This window comes from Bombina bombina, chromosome 6 (genome assembly GCF_027579735.1).
Source record: "Bombina bombina isolate aBomBom1 chromosome 6, aBomBom1.pri, whole genome shotgun sequence".
Taxonomy (NCBI): domain Eukaryota; kingdom Metazoa; phylum Chordata; class Amphibia; order Anura; family Bombinatoridae; genus Bombina; species Bombina bombina.
This window is the reverse complement of record NC_069504.1, coordinates 779216910-779239645: the sequence shown is the minus strand read 5'-3', so window position 1 is coordinate 779239645 and position 22736 is coordinate 779216910. Positions and strand designations below refer to the sequence as shown.

The 22736-nt window shown below is 39.2% G+C and overlaps 1 protein-coding gene across 1 annotated transcript in view; it reads right to left on the bottom strand.

The window, feature by feature from the left end:
- DDHD2 (DDHD domain containing 2) overlaps nucleotides 1–22736 on the bottom strand; it is a 658501-nt gene that overhangs the window by 346003 nt on the left and 289762 nt on the right. The window contains exon 8 of the mRNA XM_053718087.1: nucleotides 1162–1370. Within this exon, the coding sequence (XP_053574062.1) occupies nucleotides 1162–1370 (209 nt within the window). The remainder of the gene's footprint in view (nucleotides 1–1161; nucleotides 1371–22736) is intronic.

Below are 22736 nucleotides of genomic sequence, written 5' to 3'. Positions count from 1 at the left end.
GTCCACTGAAGTAAATGGGAGAGTACTTTAATACGGTCGTTATATTCTAACTTCTGATCTTTGTGTGTCGGGTTAGCGCGCAAGAAAAAAATATTTACGCTTAACTTGTAATATGCATGCTACCCAACGCGAGCAAAGAGCAGAGTAAGCGTGCAAGCAGGAGCGGTAATGACCACTCTACTCATAATCTAGCCCATAGATGTGAACACAGAAGGGCAGGAGGGTGTGCATTTTATTCATACTGCAAGTCATATACCGCCAGCACTGGAGAATATATATATATATATATATATATATATATATATATATATATATATATATATATACAGGTGGCCCTCGTTTTACAACAGTTCAATTTACACTGTTTCAGAATAACAACCTTTTTTTCCAGTCATGTGACTGCTATTGAAAAGCATTGATAAGCAGTGCATTTATTAAAATAGCCAGTAGGTGGAGCTGTCCGCTTGTGTTGCAGCAAAGCCAAGCGAGCTGAAATTAATCAGTTTAACCAGACCTGAGCTATGGAGCAGATTTCAAAGGAACAAGATCTTCCTATCTATAAATCAGTCCAGATTGGAATGCATAGAAAGAACTGTTTGCAGAAAAATGCAAGTGAAGTCTGTGTTGTGTGATTATTCTATTAGTTTTATAATGCTGTTTAGCAAACGTTTTTGTTCATTTAACTTAGTTTAATTATATATTCTGTGTTGTGTGATTGTTTTATTAGGTTTATAATGCTGTTTAGCATTTAAAGTCTTCATTTCAAAGCTTTAAAAATAATGTATTAGGTGTTACTTATGACAATTTTTAGAGGGGCCTGGAACCTATCTCCCTCACTTCCCATTGACTTACATTATAAACTGGGTTTCAATTTACAACGGTTTCGATTTACAACCATTCCTTCTGGAACCTAACGCCGGCGTAAACTGAGGGCTACCTGTATTATATATATATTTTATATAAAATTACTATTATTTGGACTATGAAGCTTTATCATAGGTAAGTTTTATGTAAAATTTCACCATACTGAAACCTAGGATTCTCTTATGTAATCTCTGCTGCTGTTTGTTCAAGTTTTAAGTGTACTTAATATATTAAACTGTATATATTTATATATATTTTTTTTTCTCCCCAGTTTCAATACATTAGGTTTAAAATTACCAAGACTATGTCCAGAAACGGAGACACTCCCACTAAATGTAGGGTTTCTCTCCAGGAACACACAATAAATACGGTTCATCTCACTGCACACTGTATTGATGATTGTCTGGCAGTATGTAGGACTGTTGTAGAAAAATAAATCCAGCAGTGTTTCGTTGGTGAAGTGACGGAGACGGCTGATGCTGGGTAATGTAATTCTTTGGATGTCACTAAGGTTAAAATAAAATGTAAACAGATTTATAGATTTTACCACAGACTATGCATTCCTGAATTGGTATAATAATTAAATATAGACTATTTTGCCAAAAGTATGTTGACACCTAACCATCACACCCATAAGAGCTTGTTGGACATCCCTTCCAAAACCATTGGCATTAATATGTAGTTGCCCCCAACCCCCCCTTTGCTGCTATAACAGATGTCACTTTTCTGACAAGGCTATCCACAATATTTTGGAGTGTGTCTGTAGGAATTTGTGCCAATTCAGCCAAAAAAAGCATCAGTGAGGTCAAGCACTTATGTTGGATGGGAAGGTCTGGTTTGCAAACACCACTCAAATTAATCCAAAAGGTGTTCAGTGGGACTGAGGGCAGGGCTCTGTGCAGGCCACTCAAGTTCATCCACACCAATCTCGTCAAACATTGTCTTCATGGACCTCACTTTGTGCACAGAGGTACAGTCAGGCTGGAACAGGAAAAAGCCTTGCCACAAAGTTGGAACCCCCAAATTGTCTAAAATGTCTTTGTATAGTGTAGCATTTAGATGACCCTTTACCATAACTAAGGGGCTTAGCCGAAAGCCCCAGACCATTATTCCTCCTCCCCCAAACTTTACAGTAGACACTATGCATTCCGGTAGGTAGTGTCTCTTGTTATCTGCCCCACCCAGATTATTCAATCAGACTGCCAGATAGAAAAGCATGATTCATCACTCCTGAGAACACATTTCCACTGCTCCAGAGATCAGTGGTGGCATGCTTTACACCACGCCAACAAACGCTTGGCATGGTACATGTTTATGTGAGGCTTGTGTACAGCCATGGAAAACCCATTTCATAAAGCTCCTGAAACACAGTTCTTGTGCTGATGTTGTTTCCAGAGGTAGTTTGGAACTTTAGTGAGTGATAAATAATGATAAATTGGGAGATATAAAGGTTCTCTCAAAAAACCTCAAATAAGTGGCTAATAAAGTTAGAAAAGTTACCTGATTGCACAAAAAAATGCTTAGGGTGGGTTACCAGGGGAAAATAAAATAAATTGTTTCTAATGGTAATTCTAAGGGTCTATATTTAACCATTTTAACTTTGAAGTCCTAAACAAAATGGTGCCAAAGAATCTGTTACTTTGTGAGTAGAAATCAGCCAAATTCATAGGTTAAATTATATATATTTTTTTTTATTTTGTCTTTTATTAAAGAATAACAACTTTTAACATCAGCCTCACACAAACTTGCATACTAACTTTTAGTAGACCGGTGCTCCTTGAAACTGAAAGTTATAAATCAACACTGTCATTAGAGTGGCAACCCCTCTCACATAAACAGAGTACACGTTTTTCAAGTAGTACAACATATGCATTATATCATTGTTCGTCAATATATGTGTAAACACTAATGTTCACTAAGATATAAAGAGATGCTCAGAAATGTATATAGAACTTGAGAATTAATTAATTAACTTCAGACTAAACAGTATACATGCCAATATATATATTGTCTGCATAAAAGCACTAAAAGTATATGTTGTATTTGTATATATAAAGTAAAAAGGAAGTAAAGACCTCTAACAACATCTTAGCTTATTAGGAGATGTAAAATTGGGACAGGGGGAACAGAAAAAGAAGTGTATGACTGTTAGCAGGGGAGTAAGACTATCAATAGATTTGCATAGGGTAGGCTTACATAAATCTAAGGACCATGACCCAATATACATTGCTCAGGATCCGGCTCTGCCAAGGGCCTTTGGGCTGGTGCCAGACTCCAGTAATAACAAAAATGATACTTTAAAGGTTCCCATTTTCAAGTACCTAAAATCCCTTTGCAAGAGCTGTATTGTATCTAGATTATATAGTCCCTGCTCTCAGATTGTCTTCCCAACTCTTCAGGAGTATTAGCATATCCTCTATCAATATTGTAACAGGTCACTAAAGAAAAGAAAAATATATCAAAAGCGGTATTTGTCGAGGGAAACAACAAATTTAGCCTCTGGCGTGTAAGTACATACCCAGAGTACTGTAGAAAAGTGGGCTTCATTAATTACTGTTGGGAACCAATACCCAAGCTAGAGGACACAGATGAATATGGAGGGAAAAGACAGGCAGACCCAAACAGAAGGCACCACTGCTTGAAGAACCTTTCTCCAAAAACAAACCTCAGCCGAGGCAAAAGCATCAAATTTGGAAAATTTGGAAAAAGTATACAGAGAAGACCAAGTTGCAGCCTAGCAAATCTGTTCCACGGAAGCTTCATTTTTGAAAGCCCAAAAAGAGGAAACATCCCTCGTGGAATGAGCCGTAATTCTCTCAGGAGGCTGCTGATCAGCAGTCTCATAAGCTAAACTAATTATACTTCTCAACCAGAGAGAAAGAGAAGAAGCAGTAGCTTTCTGACCTTATCGTTCCAAGAGAAACAAACAGGGCAGAAGACTGGCGAAAATCCTTAGTCGCCTGCAAATAATAAATTAAGGCACGCACAACAACCAAGTTGTGCAACAAACATTCTTGATGAAAAGAAGGATTAGGCCATAGAGAAGGAACAGCAATTTCCTGATAACAATTTCTGTCGAGAACACCTTAGGAAGAAGACCTAACTTTGAACTCAGAACCGGCTTATTGGCATGAAAGATAATATAAGACGAATCACACTACAAGGCTGAGAGTTCCAAGACTCTCCGAGCAGAAGAAACAACACCTTCTAAGATAAGATCTTAAAAACAATGCAATGCAATGGCTCAAACGGAACCTGCTGCAAAAACGTTAAAAACAAGGTTAATGCTCCAAGGAGGAGCAACAGACTTAAACACAGGCCTGATTCTGACCAAGGCCTGACAAAAAGATTGCAAATCTGGCACGTCCGCCAGACGCTTAAGAAGCAAAATAGATCATGCAGAATCTGACCCTTCAGGGTATTAACTGACAAACCCTTCTCCAGACCTTCCTGGAGAAAGGACAAAATCCTAATAATCCTGACCCCACTACAAGAGCAGCCCTTGGATTCACACCAATAAAGATACCAACGCCATATCTTATGGTAAATCCTCCAAGTAACAGGCTTGCAAGCCTGAAACAAGGTCTCAATGACCGACTCAGAAAAAAACACGCTTAAACCGAACTCAGCTTTCAATCTCCAAACAGACAGCTTCAGAGAAATGAGATTTGGGTGAAGGAAGGGACCCTGAATTAGAAGGTCCTTCCTCAGAGGCAATCTCCAAGGTGGGAGAGACAATATCTCCACTAGATCTGCATACCAGATCCTGCAAGCCATGCAGGGGCTATCAGAATTACCGATGCTCTCACCTGTTTGATACGAGCAATGACTCATGGCAGTAGAGAAAACAGGTATGCCAGCCTGAATCCCAAGGGATCGCCAGACCAACTATCAGAGCATCCTGTGGATCCCTTGACCTTGAACCGTACCATGAAAGCTTGGCGTTCTGCCGAGATGCCATCAGATCCAACTCCGGCACCCCCATTTGAGGGTTAAGCTGGCGAACACAAACGAATGGAGTTCCCACTCCCGGGATGAAAAGTCTGTCGGCTCAGGAAATCTGCTTCCCAGTTGTACTCTCCTGGAATGTGAATGGCAGATAGACAGCAATTGTGAGCTCTGAAGAATCCTAGCCACCTCCTTCATGGCTAAGGAACTCCGAGTTCCTCCCTGGTGGTTGATGTAAGCCACTGAGGTTATGTTGTCTGATTAGAACCTGATAAACCGGGCTAAGGACAACTGGGGGCAAGCCATCAGAGCATTGTAAATCGCTCTCAACTCCAAGATGTTGATGGGGAAAGCAGACTCCTCCCGAATCCAAAGTTCCTGCACTTTTAATGAGTCCCAGACTGCTCCCCAGTCCAGCAGGCTGGCGTCCAAGGTCACATCACCTAGGAATGTCTCCAGAAGCACTCGCCCAGAGACAGATACTCCTGAAAACCACCACGGAAAGAGTCTCTTGTCGCTGATCTAGATCTATCCTCTGAGACTGATCCGAATGTTCTCCATTTTATAGAAAATAGCAAGGGAAAGATGTCCATGGTCACCATCAGACCAATTCCCTCCATACATTGAGTCACTGAAAAGTGAAGGTGAAATCAACTGCAGCTAGATTCAAACTCCCGACCCTCAGGTTGCAAGATGGCTAAGTTATCTACTGGATCACTAGAGCTTGCTGTTGGCCAGATAGAAGACTGCAGAGAGAGGAAAAGGAATAAATCCTTGATCATCTGACTTCTGTTAGAAATCTTCTCCTAGATAGAGAATCTATTAAGGTCCTCAAAAAATCAACCTTGTAGATGGAACAAGGGAACTCTTATCCAGATTCATTTCCCATCCATGGAAAAGTAGAATGGACAAGATCTCTTGAAAGAGTATGCTCGAAGGAAGGATGACACCTGAACCATATATTGTCCAGAAAAGCACCCTTGCCATACCCCAAGACCCAAAAGTTTTTCTAGGATGACGAAACTCAGAAACTTGAGAAGATCCTGAATCATGGGAGCAATAAATACACATCCTTCAGGTCTATGTTCGTTATGAACAGGCCCTCTTGAACCAAAGGAGAAAGGATACTACTTTGAAGGTCAGAACCTGAAACACATGAGGTAAATACCTGGATCCTGTTCCCAAACTGGGACTGGAACTATCACTCCCAGAGAGGAGGATCCTGAACCCAGTTCAAGGAATGCCTCTCTTCATGCCTGGAATGCAGAATTTCTAGAAGGAATCTGCCCCTGAGAGGAAATCTTAGATTGGACTGTTTGGTTGGCTTCCAAAAGACATGACTGACCCTGCAGAAAGAGGAAAAGGAAAACGCTCCTTTAGTCTTAATCTCTTGACATGTGGGAGAAAAATCTTCCCGTAAAGTCAGAGGATAATTCTGTCAGACCAAACAAGTCCAAACAAGGTCTCATCCTTGAAAGGAAATGCCAGAAGTGTGGAATTGGAGGAAACATAAAATATTTAACCTGCAACTGAAGAACTATAAAGTCTAGGCTATACAACTAAGCCACAGGTAGGCTTCTCAGCTGACAAAGATATCGGCTACAATGCCCGGCGGGCTAGCACAGCAAGTCTAATAAGGCAAGGCATTTCTCTAAAAGAACAATAAAACCTCCAGCTTTTTATCCATGGACCCGTAAAGGAGCAGCTACCCTCCATAGGCATTAAAGTTCTCTGGGCCATGGTAGAAATCTACTTAAGGCACCGTGCAACTTAATGATGTCAGCGACAGGAAAATCCTTTAAAAGGACGGGAGACAGGGAGAATGTTATCCTTAGCTTCTCCTATTCCTGTAAAAATATCCAAGGCACGTAGAAACACTTCCTCATAGGAAAGAACATCATAGAAATGATAAAGATCACAAAACTTTCAAAGGTTGACATCAACAGGGATATTGATTTCGTTCAAGTAGCCAAAACCTCCTTTAACAGTACACAAGGTATTCAAGCATACATCTGAAGAAGATCACTTCAGCATCAGATAAAGGAATTATACTGTCCAAATCTGAGATTTCATCCTCAGAAACTACCAGCAAATCTTCCTCACTAAACTTAGGAGAGAGAGCAACCTGTGTAGCAGAAAGTGGAGCAGAAAACCTTACTACCTGAAAATATAAAATGTCCTCTTGCATTTTCCCTGTAGGTAAGGAAAAACAGACAAAGCCGCAGGTATCGCAGATGATACCTGAGCTGCAAAATCTGTAAGCAAACACACTCAACCACGAGATTGACAGGAACCACAGGGCACTGCATGTGACGCCATAGAGGCTTGGGACATTTAAGGAGAAAGCTGTGGAATTGCCTGAACAGCATCATCCTGGGAGACATAAGGCTCAGATTTATCTGTACTCAATAGCTTTTGCTAAACAAGCGGCACAGAAAAAACAGACATTTTAATTTGTCTAAACTTATCCTTAGAGGCGAAAAATATCTTTATTTAAAAAATATATTCAAATATGAGGGACAGGTGAGCTTAATAAAAACAATTTGTTCCTCAAGCCAATAAATATTTGATTCATAGGAACAGACCACTGTTCCAACCCTGAACAATAAATGTTTTATTTAGTGAATACTGTCAACTTAAAAACAATTATTTATACATAAAAAACAGACCTCTGTTTCAAGAACTAGAACATAAGCCCCCAAATCACTCATCTTAAGGAGGACGAAACACATCCTAGCCTGGATTGAATTCCAACCCCTCTAGGATACTTACCACTATACTGCGTTTTTTTTTTTTTTGTTTGTTTGTTTTTTACTTTTAACACAATATAGCATACAGTAGAAAGGCTTAATTTATTAACCCTTTAATAAATATACATTGTCACAAAACATGACAGGTCAAATCTGCTAGCAGGGTGAACAGAAGCTTCACGGCAAAGCTTCTGTTCATCCTGCTAGCAGATTTGACCTGTCATGTTTTGTTTGGACTGTATGCTTTTATACGAGATTTAATAAAGTAACTTTTTTACATACCAGTGGATTTACCGGCTTTGTACCCCAAGTGCGGGGGCACCTGTGTTCTATTCTATATTGTACCCTTCTTGTTTCTTGATATTTTACATTGCACTGATTATAGTAAATAGCAGTATCTTTGATGTAACTCAATTTTTTGTGTAAGGTGACTCCTACATAAGCTTCTTATACAACCTAGCTAGAAACCGGCTAATATTTGCTTTCATTTTTATATCCTCGCTATTATGAGATCTTTACACCCTACTTACTATGTTTTAGGTTATAAGTTCATGATTGAAGCCGATAGTCTTATATTTGATACCCCCAAGCTTTTATACACCACCTAATACACTGCATAGTTTAAGCTGAAGCACAGCTAGTGAAGGCCAAAATGAGCCATATATTAACAGTTCCCTGTTTCCTAGGAGACAATCAACAGTGATCTAATACCATGATTTCCTTAATCACCCCTATCTCACATAAATATCCAAAATGTTAGCCATTAACTCTGCCCCCCCCCCAATATAGTTTACTTAGTAAACTTAGGAAAATAAATATATCCAACAACCTATACCCCCAAATTATAAACAAATATCCTATTGTATAAGCAACCGACCATATATAGTTATTCAGGTGATAAGATACTCAATATTATATATACAGTATATATATAACCATCCAAAATCATATGAAAAACCAATGAGGCATATAAATTTTAATAGGCCATTAGGAAAAGGAGAGCAACAATATAAGTGGTATAATGGGAGAAATAATCATGGACAGAGTACTTATTCATATACCAACCACAAAACCCACCACTATAAACCAAATAACAGTAATGGGGATTTTTTAGAGGTAGGCCCACTCTGAAACAATTACAGACCAAACAATTATCAAGAACCCCAGGAATGGATAGGAAACCCAGAGTGGAAGGGAAAGGGGATAAAAAGAAGATTAGGAGGGGATGTAGAGGAGGAATTAGACAAAGACAGAAAAAAGAGAAGACCAATTGGACCACTGAGAATAGAGAATTGATGAAAATTTTCAATCTTTCTAAAATACCAATTTCAAAACAGGAGGAAGATCTACTTAAAAAAGGTATTTCCTTTGCTCCTACTAGAGGCCCACATTCATTTACTCTGTTTGTTGACTGGAATAAGTATATCCGTAAGCTCACATTACACAGACATTTTAAAAAGAATGAGGATTCTCTAGAGGAGAATAAGGAAACTGATATGATCTATATAGATCAAATTCAAGATGTAGAAACTATGAAAATTTGGAGCATCTACTAGTGGAAAATGAATCCTTAGCTGACAGTAAAACAGTTCTAACATATAATCAATACACCTCGTACAAACCGAACTCTGTCTTTTATCCCGTTCAGTCCAAAGGACATTCCATACCAGTATTTAATAATCTGGTACTGGATGATCTTAATAAGATGTGTCAGAACTATAAAATAAAAAGGGATAATCTAACCAAAAAAGACAAGCTCTAGATGAAATTAAGAACGATAAAGGGATTGTCATAAGAGAGGCTGATAAGGGTGGTGGGATAGTCATGCAGGACAGGAAGGATTACGTTAGTGATGCGTATAGACTTCTGGGAGAGATTAAAGTATATCAGAAACTAAGTAAGAACCCTACAATTGAGTACCTCAATATATATAATAGCTTACTAGACGATGCTAAACACTCAGGGACCCTTAAAGGGCCAGTAAACCTAGGAAATAATGTTATATAAGTTTTCACATAGTGCAGAATTATATAAAATTAGCTTAGCTCTAGATTTCAAAAGTGAATAGTTAAAAAGATATCACGCAAAGAAAACAGAACACCGCTCTTGGCTCTACTGACCGGGTCTGTTTTCTTCTGCTAAGCGCATCACGGGCACGCTGTCTATTCACAGAGCGCCCGATCGCGCTATTAAAATCAATGTAGCTTACTCCCGCTCTGGTCTGGTAGCGGGAGCGAGCTACATTGATTTTAATAGCGTGATCGGGCCAGCTGTGTTTAGACAGCGTGCCCAGATGCGCTTAGGAGAATAAAACAGCCGCGCAGTAGAGTCAAGAGCAGTGTTCTGTTTTCTTTGCGTGATATCTTTTTAACTATTGACTTTTGAAATCTGGAGCTAAGCTAATGTTATATAATTCTGCACTATGTGCAGAATTATATAACATTATTTCCTAGGTTTACTGGCACTTTAATTTGAATGAGTTAAAAATTTTAAACATTACTGATCCAACAACAGCTATTCTGTATCATCTACCTAAGGTACATAATGATCTCCTGAATCCCCCGGGCAGACCTATAGTGTCTGGTATGAATTCACTTACGACTAAACTATCAGATACCTACCTACAGCCTACCTACACTATATAAGGGATACTATGGATATTATTGAAAAAAATCTCAAATATTAAATGGATGGATAATTTTCAGTGGGTAACAATGGACGTAAGTAGTCTATATACTTGTATCCCACCTGATAAAGGAATCATATCAGTTTATTTTTGGTTCAAAGAAAGAACCACTCTACCACTCAATAAACAAGATTTCTTATTGTCATCAATTAAATATATTCTCGAACACAATTATTTTCTTTTTGAAGAAAATTATTACCTCCAAATTAGTGGCACAGCGATGGGGACACGTTTTGCTCCGAGCTATGCCAACATTTATATGGGCCATTGGGAGGAGACAACAATTTTGAAATATAACCCTTTTAGTTCATTCATCACCTTATGGGGACGCTTTATTGATGTTATTGTACTAATTTGGAATGGGAGTGAAGATTCTCTGTCTGACTTTATTAAATATGTCAACACAAATGATAGGAACCTCCACTTCACTCATAAAACAACACTAAAAAAATTGAATTCCTTGATTTAATTCTTACCCATGATGGGGATAATATCATCACAAGATTATTTAGGAAAGATACAAACAGAAACGGTTACCTGCACGCCAAAAGCGGTCATCATCCGAACTGGATTAAAAATATCCCGTTCGGACAAGTCCAGCGGATGTGCAGGAACTGTAGTAAAATTGAGGATTTCGAAAAAAAAATTGATTACAATCGATTTATTGAAAAAGGTTATCAGGAAAAACTTGTTAAGGAAGCATACACAAAAGCCAAATCCCTCAATAGAAAAGATCTATTACAGGTGAGGAAAGGTAGGAATGAAAAGAACATAAAATCAGGAACCCAGTTTATAACAGCCTACAATGAGGGGGCAAGAGAAATTAAAACTATTATTAGAAAACTTTGGCACGTATTAGAACAAGACCAACTACTCAAGGATTTAATAGCCAACGGTCCTCAGATTATTTTCAGAAAAAAAAAAAAATATAAAAAATATATTAGCTCCAAGCAAATTTAGGGAAGTAGGTAAGAACAGTTAGCTCCAGGGACACAGCATTGGCTTTTATAAATGCAATAGGGCAAATTGCGTGGCGTGTGATTATCATTAAAATAAAAAACCTACTAACTTACTCTGTAACTGCAAGACTGATTTTGTTGTGTATTTGTTACAATGTAGTTGTAATTTTCAATATATTGGGCGAACCACTCGCCCGTACAAAACTAGACTACTTGAACACATCACAAATATTAAACAGGGTCTTAAGTCACACAACCTCTCCCTTCACTACAGGAATTTTCATAATCATGACCCCCAGTGGTTGAGGAGAACAATACTGGAGTGTGTCAAACAGAGAAAAATAGGGGGTAGTAGGACTTCTGATTTAAGACGTAGAGAGTCCTACTGGATACATAAAATGGGGACCTGGATCCCCTATGGCCTTAACAAGGATATTGACCTTGCAGCATTTCTCATTTAATATCTCAGGTTTTATTTCAAGCTCAATATGTCAGTGATCTCTCTATATATATTTCATCTATCTATATATAACTTCAGCATAAATTCACTTTTATATGTAAAATTTTTTAGGCCTATTTGAAAAGCACGGTATATAGTTGAAAACAGAGTATTTTCCTCTTTTTTGGTCCATTTTGGTGGGGTTTTTTCCCCTGAACGTGGGTGCCATACAAATAACTAGTAACTTTTAATATTTTTAGCTAACATTTTTAGCTTTTATTTTTCAATCACATATTATTGAATGTAATATGTTTTCCCTTTTTATGAGATATAGCTTTTCCGTTGAATATATATGTCAATGCGCTGGTACATTGTGTTTGGAATTACTGGAGAGTTGATTGGATCTAACTGAAACATCGTTTCAGTGTTATTTTTATTGTATTCATAAGTATATTTTCTTTTTTAACTATTAAATATTTCACCTAAAAATTGCTATTTTAAATATTGAAAAGAAAAGATTTTTAATAGGCTCCATTCGTTAAGTCAGATGCAGCCCATGTATGTTTTTATGTTATTAAGTAAAAGATAAGATTTTTTAATATCAGATACTCATTACATATCCATTTTTAAGATGAGTTAGAAGGGAAGAGTCCTCGCGACTCATTCATTGTAACACTTGAAGGTGTGTCCCACAAGACCAATAGAGAGGAGAGTAGTATAGGCCGATAGCGGCATTATGCCTCTGATAAAGAAGGAATTTTTATTGAAATCCATCGAAACACGTCAGGTGTTTGTGTGCCTAAGGTACACATTGTTTTTTGCTATACACTAGACTCTTCAAGTTTACTTCAAACGTAGTGTTCCAGAAAACTGTAACCGGCCGGTACAGTTCACTGTATATCCTAACAGCTGCCATCTATCATCGCATTTTCGCACACGTTGTTGTTACCTCATATCATTGGGGTCACACTCTGTGTTTTTAATCTTGCTTGTACAATTCTACTCTATTAAATAGAATTACACTAATTTGCGTCTTATCTTATTTCCCCCTATCAATTGGGTTTGCGAGCCACATAAGGGAATTGAACCAAGATCCACGTTCTTACCAAACGATTGATATTGGAAAAGACCAAAAGATCCGTGAATCAAGAAATCTACAGACATCTAATATCCAGTGACCTTCCAGGATGCCATACCGGAATGGAAAAGGGCCGACCCAAACACTCGCTCTATCGCCTTCAAATTACCTCATACTATTGGGCTATGAGTTTGTAAGTAGATTCATAAGAGGGGAAGATTTGTGGGATTATCGATCTCCGTGCAATTCCCCTGTTTTTGACAATTTTTTTAACTTTTAAATGGACGTTACTTAATAAAATCTTATGGAGTTTTGTGTCCTAGAGTCAATCCTTGTTATTACCTATAGTCTTTTCACTGCAAATTGTTGCCAACTGTTGCAAATTGTTGTTTTGTTATTGTGTTATTTTGTTATCATTCGTATTAGTATTGTAGAAAAAAGCAGCATCACCACACTTTAGGAAATTTTAACTGCTTTTAATGATGAAACATACATTAAAAGCAGTTAAAATTTCCTAAAGTGTGGTGATGCTGCTTTTTTCTACAATACTTCTGGGGTTAGTGCAGAAACCCCTGTAGCGTGCACCCTAAATTGGATGGTGATTTTCTATCATTCGTATTAGCACATCTTTTTATAACTGGAGGTAATTTAGTTCACATTGCGATACAATATCTGGTGTTTTAATTGCACTGTGGTATATTCTGTATTATGTTATCACAATAGGATATATCAATAGATCTTATTTCTTCTACTCCCTTATCCCACCTAGTGCTTAATACCACTCAGAATCTTTGTATATAATTTATAGGAAACATACTAAAAGGTTTATATTTAGCCCCATATATCACCTACTGTAATTATAATATAACATAATTTATGTAAGAACTTACCTGATAAATTCATTTCTTTCATATTAACAAGAGTCCATGAGCTAGTGACGTATGGGATATACATTCCTACCAGGAGGGGCAAAGTTTCCCAAACCTTAAAATGCCTATAAATACACCCCTCACCACACCCACAAATCAGTTTAACGAATAGCCAAGAAGTGGGGTGATAAGAAAAAGTGCGAAGCATATAAAATAAGGAATTGGAATAATTGTGCTTTATACAAAAAAATCATAACCACCACAAAAAAGGGTGGGCCTCATGGACTCTTGTTAATATGAAAGAAATGAATTTATCAGGTAAGTTCTTACATAAATTATGTTTTCTTTCATGTAATTAACAAGAGTCCATGAGCTAGTGACGTATGGGATAATGACTACCCAAGATGTGGATCTTTCCACACAAGAGTCACTAGAGAGGGAGGGATAAAATAAAGACAGCCAATTCCTGCTGAAAATAATCCACACCCAAAATAAAGTTTAACAAAAAACATAAGCAGAAGATTCAAACTGAAACCGCTGCCTGAAGAACTTTTCTACCAAAAACTGCTTCAGAAGAAGAAAATACATCAAAATGGTAGAATTTAGTAAAAGTATGCAAAGAAGACCAAGTTGCTGCTTTGCAGATCTGGTCAACCGAAGCTTCATTCCTAAACGCCCAGGAAGTGGATACTGACCTAGTAGAATGAGCTGTAATTCTTTGAGGCGGAGTTTTACCCGACTCAACATAGGCAAGATGAATTAAAGATTTCAACCAAGATGCCAAAGAAATGGCAGAAGCTTTCTGGCCTTTCCTAGAACCAGAAAAGATAACAAATAGACTAGAAGTCTTACGGAAAGATTTCGTAGCTTCAACATAATATTTCAAAGCTCTAACAACATCCAAAGAATGCAATGATTTCTCCTTAGAATTCTTAGGATTAGGACATAATGAAGGAACCACAATTTCTCTACTAATGTTGTTGGAATTCACAACTTTAGGTAAAAATTCAAAAGAAGTTCGCAACACCGCCTTATCCTGATGAAAAATCAGAAAAGGAGACTCACACGAAAGAGCAGATAATTCAGAAACTCTTCTAGCAGAAGAGATGGCCAAAAGGAACAAAACTTTCCAAGAAAGTAATTTAATGTCCAATGAATGCATAGGTTCAAACGGAGGAGCTTGAAGAGCTCCCAGAACCAAATTCAAACTCCAAGGAGGAGAAATTGACTTAATGACAGGTTTTATACGAACCAAAGCTTGTACAAAACAATGAATATCAGGAAGAATAGCAATCTTTCTGTGAAAAAGAACAGAAAGAGCAGAGATTTGTCCTTTCAAAGAACTTGCGGACAAACCCTTATCCAAACCATCCTGAAGAAATTGTAAAATTCTCGGTATTCTAAAAGAATGCCAAGAAAAATGATGAGAAAGACACCATGAAATATAAGTCTTCCAGACTCTATAATATATCTCTCGAGATACAGATTTACGAGCCTGTAACATAGTATTAATCACGGAGTCAGAGAAACCTCTATGACCAAGAATCAAGCGTTCAATCTCCATACCTTTAAATTTAAGGATTTCAGATCCGGATGGAAAAAAGGACCTTGTGACAGAAGGTCTGGTCTTAACGGAAGAGTCCATGGCTGGCAAGATGCCATCCGGACAAGATCCGCATACCAAAACCTGTGAGGCCATGCCGGAGCTATTAGCAGAACAAACGAGCATTCCCTCAGAATCTTGGAGATTACTCTTGGAAGAAGAACTAGAGGCGGAAAGATATAGGCAGGATGATACTTCCAAGGAAGTGATAATGCATCCACTGCCTCCGCCTGAGGATCCCGGGATCTGGACAGATACCTGGGAAGTTTCTTGTTTAGATGAGAGGCCATCAGATCTATCTCTGGGAGCCCCCACAATTGAACAATCTGAAGAAATACCTCTGGGTGAAGAGACCATTCGCCCGGATGCAACGTTTGGCGACTGAGATAATCCGCTTCCCAATTGTCTACACCTGGGATATGAACCGCAGAGATTAGACAGGAGCTGGATTCCGCCCAAACCAAAATTCGAGATACTTCTTTCATAGCCAGAGGACTGTGAGTCCCTCCTTGATGATTGATGTATGCCACAGTTGTGACATTGTCTGTCTGAAAACAAATGAACGATTCTCTCTTCAGAAGAGGCCAAAACTGAAGAGCTCTGAAAATTGCACGGAGTTCCAAAATATTGATCGGTAATCTCACCTCCTGAGATTCCCAAACTCCTTGTGCCGTCAGAGATCCCCACACAGCTCCCCAACCTGTGAGACTTGCATCTGTTGAAATTACAGTCCAGGTCGGAAGAACAAAAGAAGCCCCCTGAATTAAACGATGGTGATTTGTCCACCACGTTAGAGAGTGTCGAACAATCGGTTTTAAAGATATTAATTGAGATATCTTCGTGTAATCCCTGCACCATTGGTTCAGCATACAGAGCTGAAGAGGTCGCATGTGAAAACGAGCAAAGGGGATCGCGTCCGATGCAGCAGTCATAAGACCTAGAATTTCCATGCATAAGGCTACCGAAGGGAATGATTGTGACTGAAGGTTTCGACAAGCTGTAATCAATTTTAGACGTCTCTTGTCTGTTAAAGACAGAGTCATGGACACTGAATCTATCTGGAAACCCAGAAAGGTTACCCTTGTTTGAGGAATCAAAGAACTTTTTGGTAAATTGATCCTCCAACCATGATCTTGAAGAAACAACACAAGTCGATTCGTATGAGACTCTGCTAAATGTAAAGACGGAGCAAGTACCAAGATATCGTCCAAATAAGGAAATACCACAATACCCTGTTCTCTGATTACAGACAGAAGGGCACCGAGAATCTTTGTGAAAATTCTTGGAGCTGTAGCAAGGCCAAACGGTAGAGCCACAAATTGGTAATGCTTGTCTAGAAAAGAGAATCTCAGGAACTGATAATGATCTGGATGAATCGGAATATGCAGATATGCATCCTGTAAATCTATTGTGGACATATAATTCCCTTGCTGAACAAAAGGCAATATAGTCCTTACAGTTACCATCTTGAACGTTGGTATCCTTACATAACGATTCAATAATTTTAGATCCAGAACTGGTCTGAAGGAATTCTCCTTCTTTGGTACAATGAAGAGATTTGAATAAAACCCCATCCCCTGTTCCGGAACTGGAACTGGCATAATTACTCCAGCCAACTCTAGATCTGAAACACAATTCAGAAATGCTTGAGCTTTCACTGGATTTACTGGGACATGGGAAAGAAAAAATCTCTTTGCAGGAGGTCTCAACTTGAAACCAATTCTGTACCCTTCTGAAACAATGTTCTGAATCCAAAGATTGTGAACAGATTTGATCCAAATTTCTTTGAAAAAACGTAACCTGCCCCCTACCAGCTGAACTGGAATGAGGGCCGTACCTTCATGTGAACTTAGAAGCAGGCTTTGCCTTTCTAGCAGGCTTGGATTTATTCCAGACTGGAGATGGTTTCCAAACTGAAACTGCTCCTGAGGACGAAGGATCAGGCTTTTGTTCTTTGTTGAAACGAAAGGAACGAAAACGATTGTTAGCCCTGTTTTTACCTTTAGATTTTTTATCCTGTGGTAAAAAAGTTCCTTTCCCACCAGTAACAGTTGAAATAATAGAATCCAACTGAGAACCAAATAATTTGTTTCCCTGGAAAGAAATGGAAAGTAGAGTTGATTTAGAAGCCATATCAGCATTCCAAGTCTTAAGCCATAAAGCTCTTCTGGCTAAGATAGCCAGAGACATAAATCTAACATCAACTCTAATAATATCAAAAATGGCATCACAGATGAAATTATTAGCATGCTGGAGAAGAATAATAATATCATGAGAATCACGATTTGTTACTTGTTGCGCTAGAGTTTCCAACCAAAAAGTTGAAGCTGCAGCAACATCAGCCAATGATATAGCAGGTCTAAGAAGATTACCTGAACATAGATAAGCTTTTCTTAGAAAAGATTCAATTTTTCTATCTAAAGGATCCTTAAACGAGGTACCATCTGACGTAGGAATGGTAGTACGTTTAGCAAGGGTAGAAATAGCCCCATCAACTTTAGGGATTTTGTCCCAAAATTCTAACCTGTCAGGCGGAACAGGATATAATTGCTTAAAACGTTTAGAAGGAGTAAATGAATTACCCAATTTATCCCATTCCTTAGCAATTACTGCAGAAATAGCATTAGGAACAGGAAAGACTTCTGGAATAACCGCAGGAGCTTTAAAAACCTTATCCAAACGTATAGAATTAGTATCAAGAGGACTAGAATCCTCTATTTCTAAAGCAATTAGTACTTCTTTAAGTAAAGAGCGAATAAATTCCATCTTAAATAAATATGAAGATTTATCAGCATCAATCTCTGAGACAGAATCCTCTGAACTAGAAGAGTCCAAAGAATCAGAATGATGGTGTTCATTTAAAAATTCATCTGTAGAGAGAGAAGATTTAAAAGACTTTTAACGTTTACTAGAAGGAGAAATAACAGACAAAGCCTTCTTTATGGATTCAGAAACAAAATCTCTTATGTTATCAGGAACATTCTGCACCTTAGATGTTGAGGGAACTGCAACAGGCAATGGTACATCACTAAAGGAAATATTATCTGCTTTAACAAGTTTGTCATGACAATTAATACAAACAACAGCTGGAGAAATAGCTACCAAAAGTTTACAGCAGATACACTTAGCTTTGGTAGATCCAGCAGGCAGTGGTTTTCCTGTAGTATCTTCTGGCTCAGATGCAACGTGAGACATCTTGCAATATGTAAGAGAAAAAACAACATATAAAGCAAAATAAATCAAATTCCTTATAAGACAGTTTCAGGAATGGGAAAAAAAATGCCAAACATCAAGCTTCTAGCAACCAGAAGCAAATGAAAATGAGACTGAAATAATGTGGAGACAAAAGCGACGCCCATATTTTTTGGCGCCAAATAAGACGCCCACATTATTTGGCGCCTAAATGCTTTTGGCGCCAAAAATGACGCCACATCCGGAACGCCGACATTTTTGGCGCAAAATAACGTCAAAAAAATGACGCAACTTCCGGCGACACGTATGACGCCGGAAACGGAAATGAATTTTTGCGCCAAAAAAATCCGCGCCAAAAATGACGCAATAAAATGAAGCATTTTCAGCCCCCGCGAGCCTAACAGCCCACAGGGAAAAAAGTCAAATTTTTGAGGTAAGACAAAATATGATAATTTAAAGCATAATCCCAAATATGAAACTGACTGTCTGGAAATAAGGAAAGTTGAACATTCTGAGTCAAGGCAAATAAATGTTTGAATACATATATTTAGAACTTTATAAATAAAGTGCCCAACCATAGCTTAGAGTGTCACAGAAAATAAGACTTACTTACCCCAGGACACTCATCTACATGTTTGTAGAAAGCCAAACCAGTACTGAAACGAGAATCAGTAGAGGAAATGGTAAATATAAGAGTATATCGTCGATCTGAAAAGGGAGGTAAGAGATGAATCTCTACGACCGATAACAGAGAACCTTATGAAATAGACCCCGTAGAAGGAGATCACTGCATTCAATAGGCAATACTCTCCTCACATCCCTCTGACATTCACTGCACGCTGAGAGGAAAACCGGGCTCCAACTTGCTGCGGAGCGCATATCAACGTAGAATCTAGCACAAACTTACTTCACCACCTCCCTTGGAGGCAAAGTTTGTAAAACTGATTTGTGGGTGTGGTGAGGGGTGTATTTATAGGCATTTTAAGGTTTGGGAAACTTTGCCCCTCCTGGTAGGAATGTATATCCCATACGTCACTAGCTCATGGACTCTTGTTAATTACATGAAAGAAATTAGAGTTTGCTTCTAGATCTTTAAATATATCCCCTACCCCCTTTAATTTGACAATACTATTCCCAACTGATCAGATTCTCAAAGAGGCCACTAATTCAGACGGGAAATAGACAAATATTAATTTAAAAGAGCTTTAATGTTGAATATGTATACGCCTATGTTCAAGAGTGGTGTATCGTAATTTTCAGGTATACTATGAAGTTGTGTATTGTTGAAACTATTCACTATTATGCAGTTTAAGCTTAAAATTGCTATATTACTAGTTCCCTAATGTGCATGAACTGGTTTTTGGGAATGTTGATTTTCTATTTTTCTAAGTGTCAACTAGTGGTGTGTATGTAACTGTTCGCATGTACCTGCTTAAAAAAAGTTTTGGTACATATTTGTCAGGATGCCAGGAATCAGACTGAGATGAGAAGTGCAAAAATAATCACACCTTTATTAATAGCAAAAAATAATAAAAAGTCCACAAGTCAAATAACAAGCCAGGAATCAAAACCAGAGCTGGTAGTCAGACGAGCCGTGTCAGGAGCCAAAGCGAGTAGTCAGACGAGCCAGAATCAGAAACAAGGAGAACAGCAGAGTCAGGAACAAGCCAGGGATCAGGAACCAGGAGGGACGTCAGACAGCCAGGTAATACACAGGAGCTCTCACAAACAAGTCTGAGACAACGCAAGGGCAAAGCATACTAAACAGAGGCCCTTTAAATAATAAGTGATGACATCACAATTCTGAGAGTGCATCCTGTCTCACACGGATGATGTACACCAGTCTGGCCATAAAAGGAAGTTCAGGAAATGAGCAGCATCACACAGTATGCGCTGGAGTCAGCAAGAGAGGTGAGTAAAATGGCTGCCAGCAGCACATGGCAAACAACAGAGAAAAAACACTGTCAGTACTCTCCCCTCAATGACCCCTCTCCCCCGCGGGAGGACAAAAGGCTTATTGGGGAAACGGGCATGGAAGGCACGGACGAGGGCGGGAGCATGAACTTCAGAGGAGGGAACCCATGAACTCTCCTCCGGACCGTAGTCCCTCCAGTGAACCAAATACTCTACGCGGCCCCTGGACATACGAGAGTCAATAATGCTGCTGACCTCATACTCCTCATGGTTGTCAACAAAGATAGGACGGGGACGAGGCAACACAGTGGTAAACCGATTACAAACCAATGGTTTCTAGAGGGAGATATGAAAAACATTGGAGATGCACATTGCAGGAGGAAGGTCAAGAGCATAGGCCACAGGATTGACTCGTTGGAGTATTCGAAAAGGACCAACATAACGGGGAGCCAGTTTATTGGAAGGCACATGAAGGTTCAAGTTGCGGGAGGACAGTCAAACTCTCTCACCAACCTTGTAGGAAGGCACAGGCAGACACCTACGATCAGCCTGGAACTTTTGGCGCTGCATAGAACGATGAAGGCAATCCTGAATCTGCACCCACGTGGAACGGAGTTGCCGGAGATGCTCCTCCAAAGCCGGAATACCCTGAGACATGAATGAATCGGGCAACAAGATGGTTGAAACCCATAATTCGCCATGAACGGGATAACTTGGAGGAAGCATTAATAGCACTATTACGAGCAAACTCTGCCCAAGCTAACAGTTCAGACCAATTATTGTGGTGATCTGAGACATATCAACAGAGGAACTGTTCCAGAGCTTGATTAGACCGTTCCACAGCCCCATTGGATTGAGGGTGATATGCCGAAGAGAAGGAAAGCTGGATCCCCATTTGAGCACAAAAGGAACGCCAAAATCTGGAGACAAACTGGCTACCCCGGTCCGACACTATCTCCTTGGGTAACCCATGTAAACAGAAGACCTCCCGGGCAAAAATTGAAGCAAGCTCCTGAGCGGTAGGCAACTTCTTCAAGGGAATGCAATGTGACATTTTAGAAAAACGGTCAACCACCATAAGGATAACAGTATTGCCATTGGAAAAAGGGAGCTCGACAATAAAGTCCATGGAAAGAGGTGTCCAAGGACGCTCACCATTAGCAATAGGTTGAAGAAGACCCACAGGAAGACGTCGAGGAGTCTTATTCTGTGCACAAACTGAACAGAAGGCAACATACGCAGCAACATCAGAACGAAGACCGGCCACCAGAATTGTCGAGTTACAGACCAAATCATTTGGTTCTTGCCTGGGTGACATGCGACTTTAGGATAGTGGTAAGTGTGCAAAAGTTTAGTTTGAAGATTCTCAGGAACAAAACACTTACCACTAGGTTTCTCAGGAAGTGCATTGGTTTGTGCAGCCAGGATCTACTCCCCCAAGGGAGAAGTCAAATTAGTACGTATGGAAGCCAAAATATGGTCAGGAGGTATAACTGGAGTAGGAACAGACTCCTCCTTGGGCAGAGGCAAAAATTGTTGAGAGAGGGCATCAGCCCTAACATTCTTACTACCAGGCAGGTAGGAGGCCACAGAATTAAACCGAGACAAAAATAGCGCCCATCTGGCCTGTAGGGGCAACAAACGTTTGCTTCAGATAGATAAGTTAAATTCTTGTGGTCAGTAAGAATGAGCTCTGGCACGCTAGTACCCTCGAGTAGATGCCTCCATTCCTTGAGTGCCAAAAACATAATTTATGCTTACGTGATAAATTTATTTCTCTTGTAGTGTAGTCAGTCCACGGGTCATCCATTACTTATGGAATATATCTCTTCCTAACAGGAAGCTGCAAGAGGATCACCTAAGCAGAGCTGCTATATAGCTCCTCCCCTCACATGTCATATTCAGTCATTCGACCAAAGCAGACGAGAAAGGAGAAACCATAGTGTGCAGTGGTGACTGGAGTTTAATTAAAATTTAGATCTGCCTTAAAGACAGGGCGGGCCGTGGACTGACTACACTACAAGAGAAATAAATTTATCAGGTAAGCATAAAATATGTTTTCTCTTGTTAAGTGTAGTCAGTCCACGGGTCATCCATTACTTATGGAATACCAATAACAAAGCTAAAGTACACGGATGAAGGGAGGGACAAGGCAGGAACATTAAACCGAAGGAACCACTGCCTGAAGTACCTTTCTCCCAAAAATAGCCTCCGAAGAGGCAAAAGTGTCAAATTTGTAAAATTTTGAAAAGGTGTGAAGCGAAGACCAAGTTGCAGCCTTGCAAATCTGTTCAACAGAGGCCTCATTTTTAAAGGCCCAGGTGGAAGCCACAGCTCTAGTAGAATGAGCTGTAATCCTTTCAGGAGGCTGCTGTCCAGCAGTCTCATAGGCTAAACGTATTATGCTACGAAGCCAAAAAGAGAGAGAGGTAGC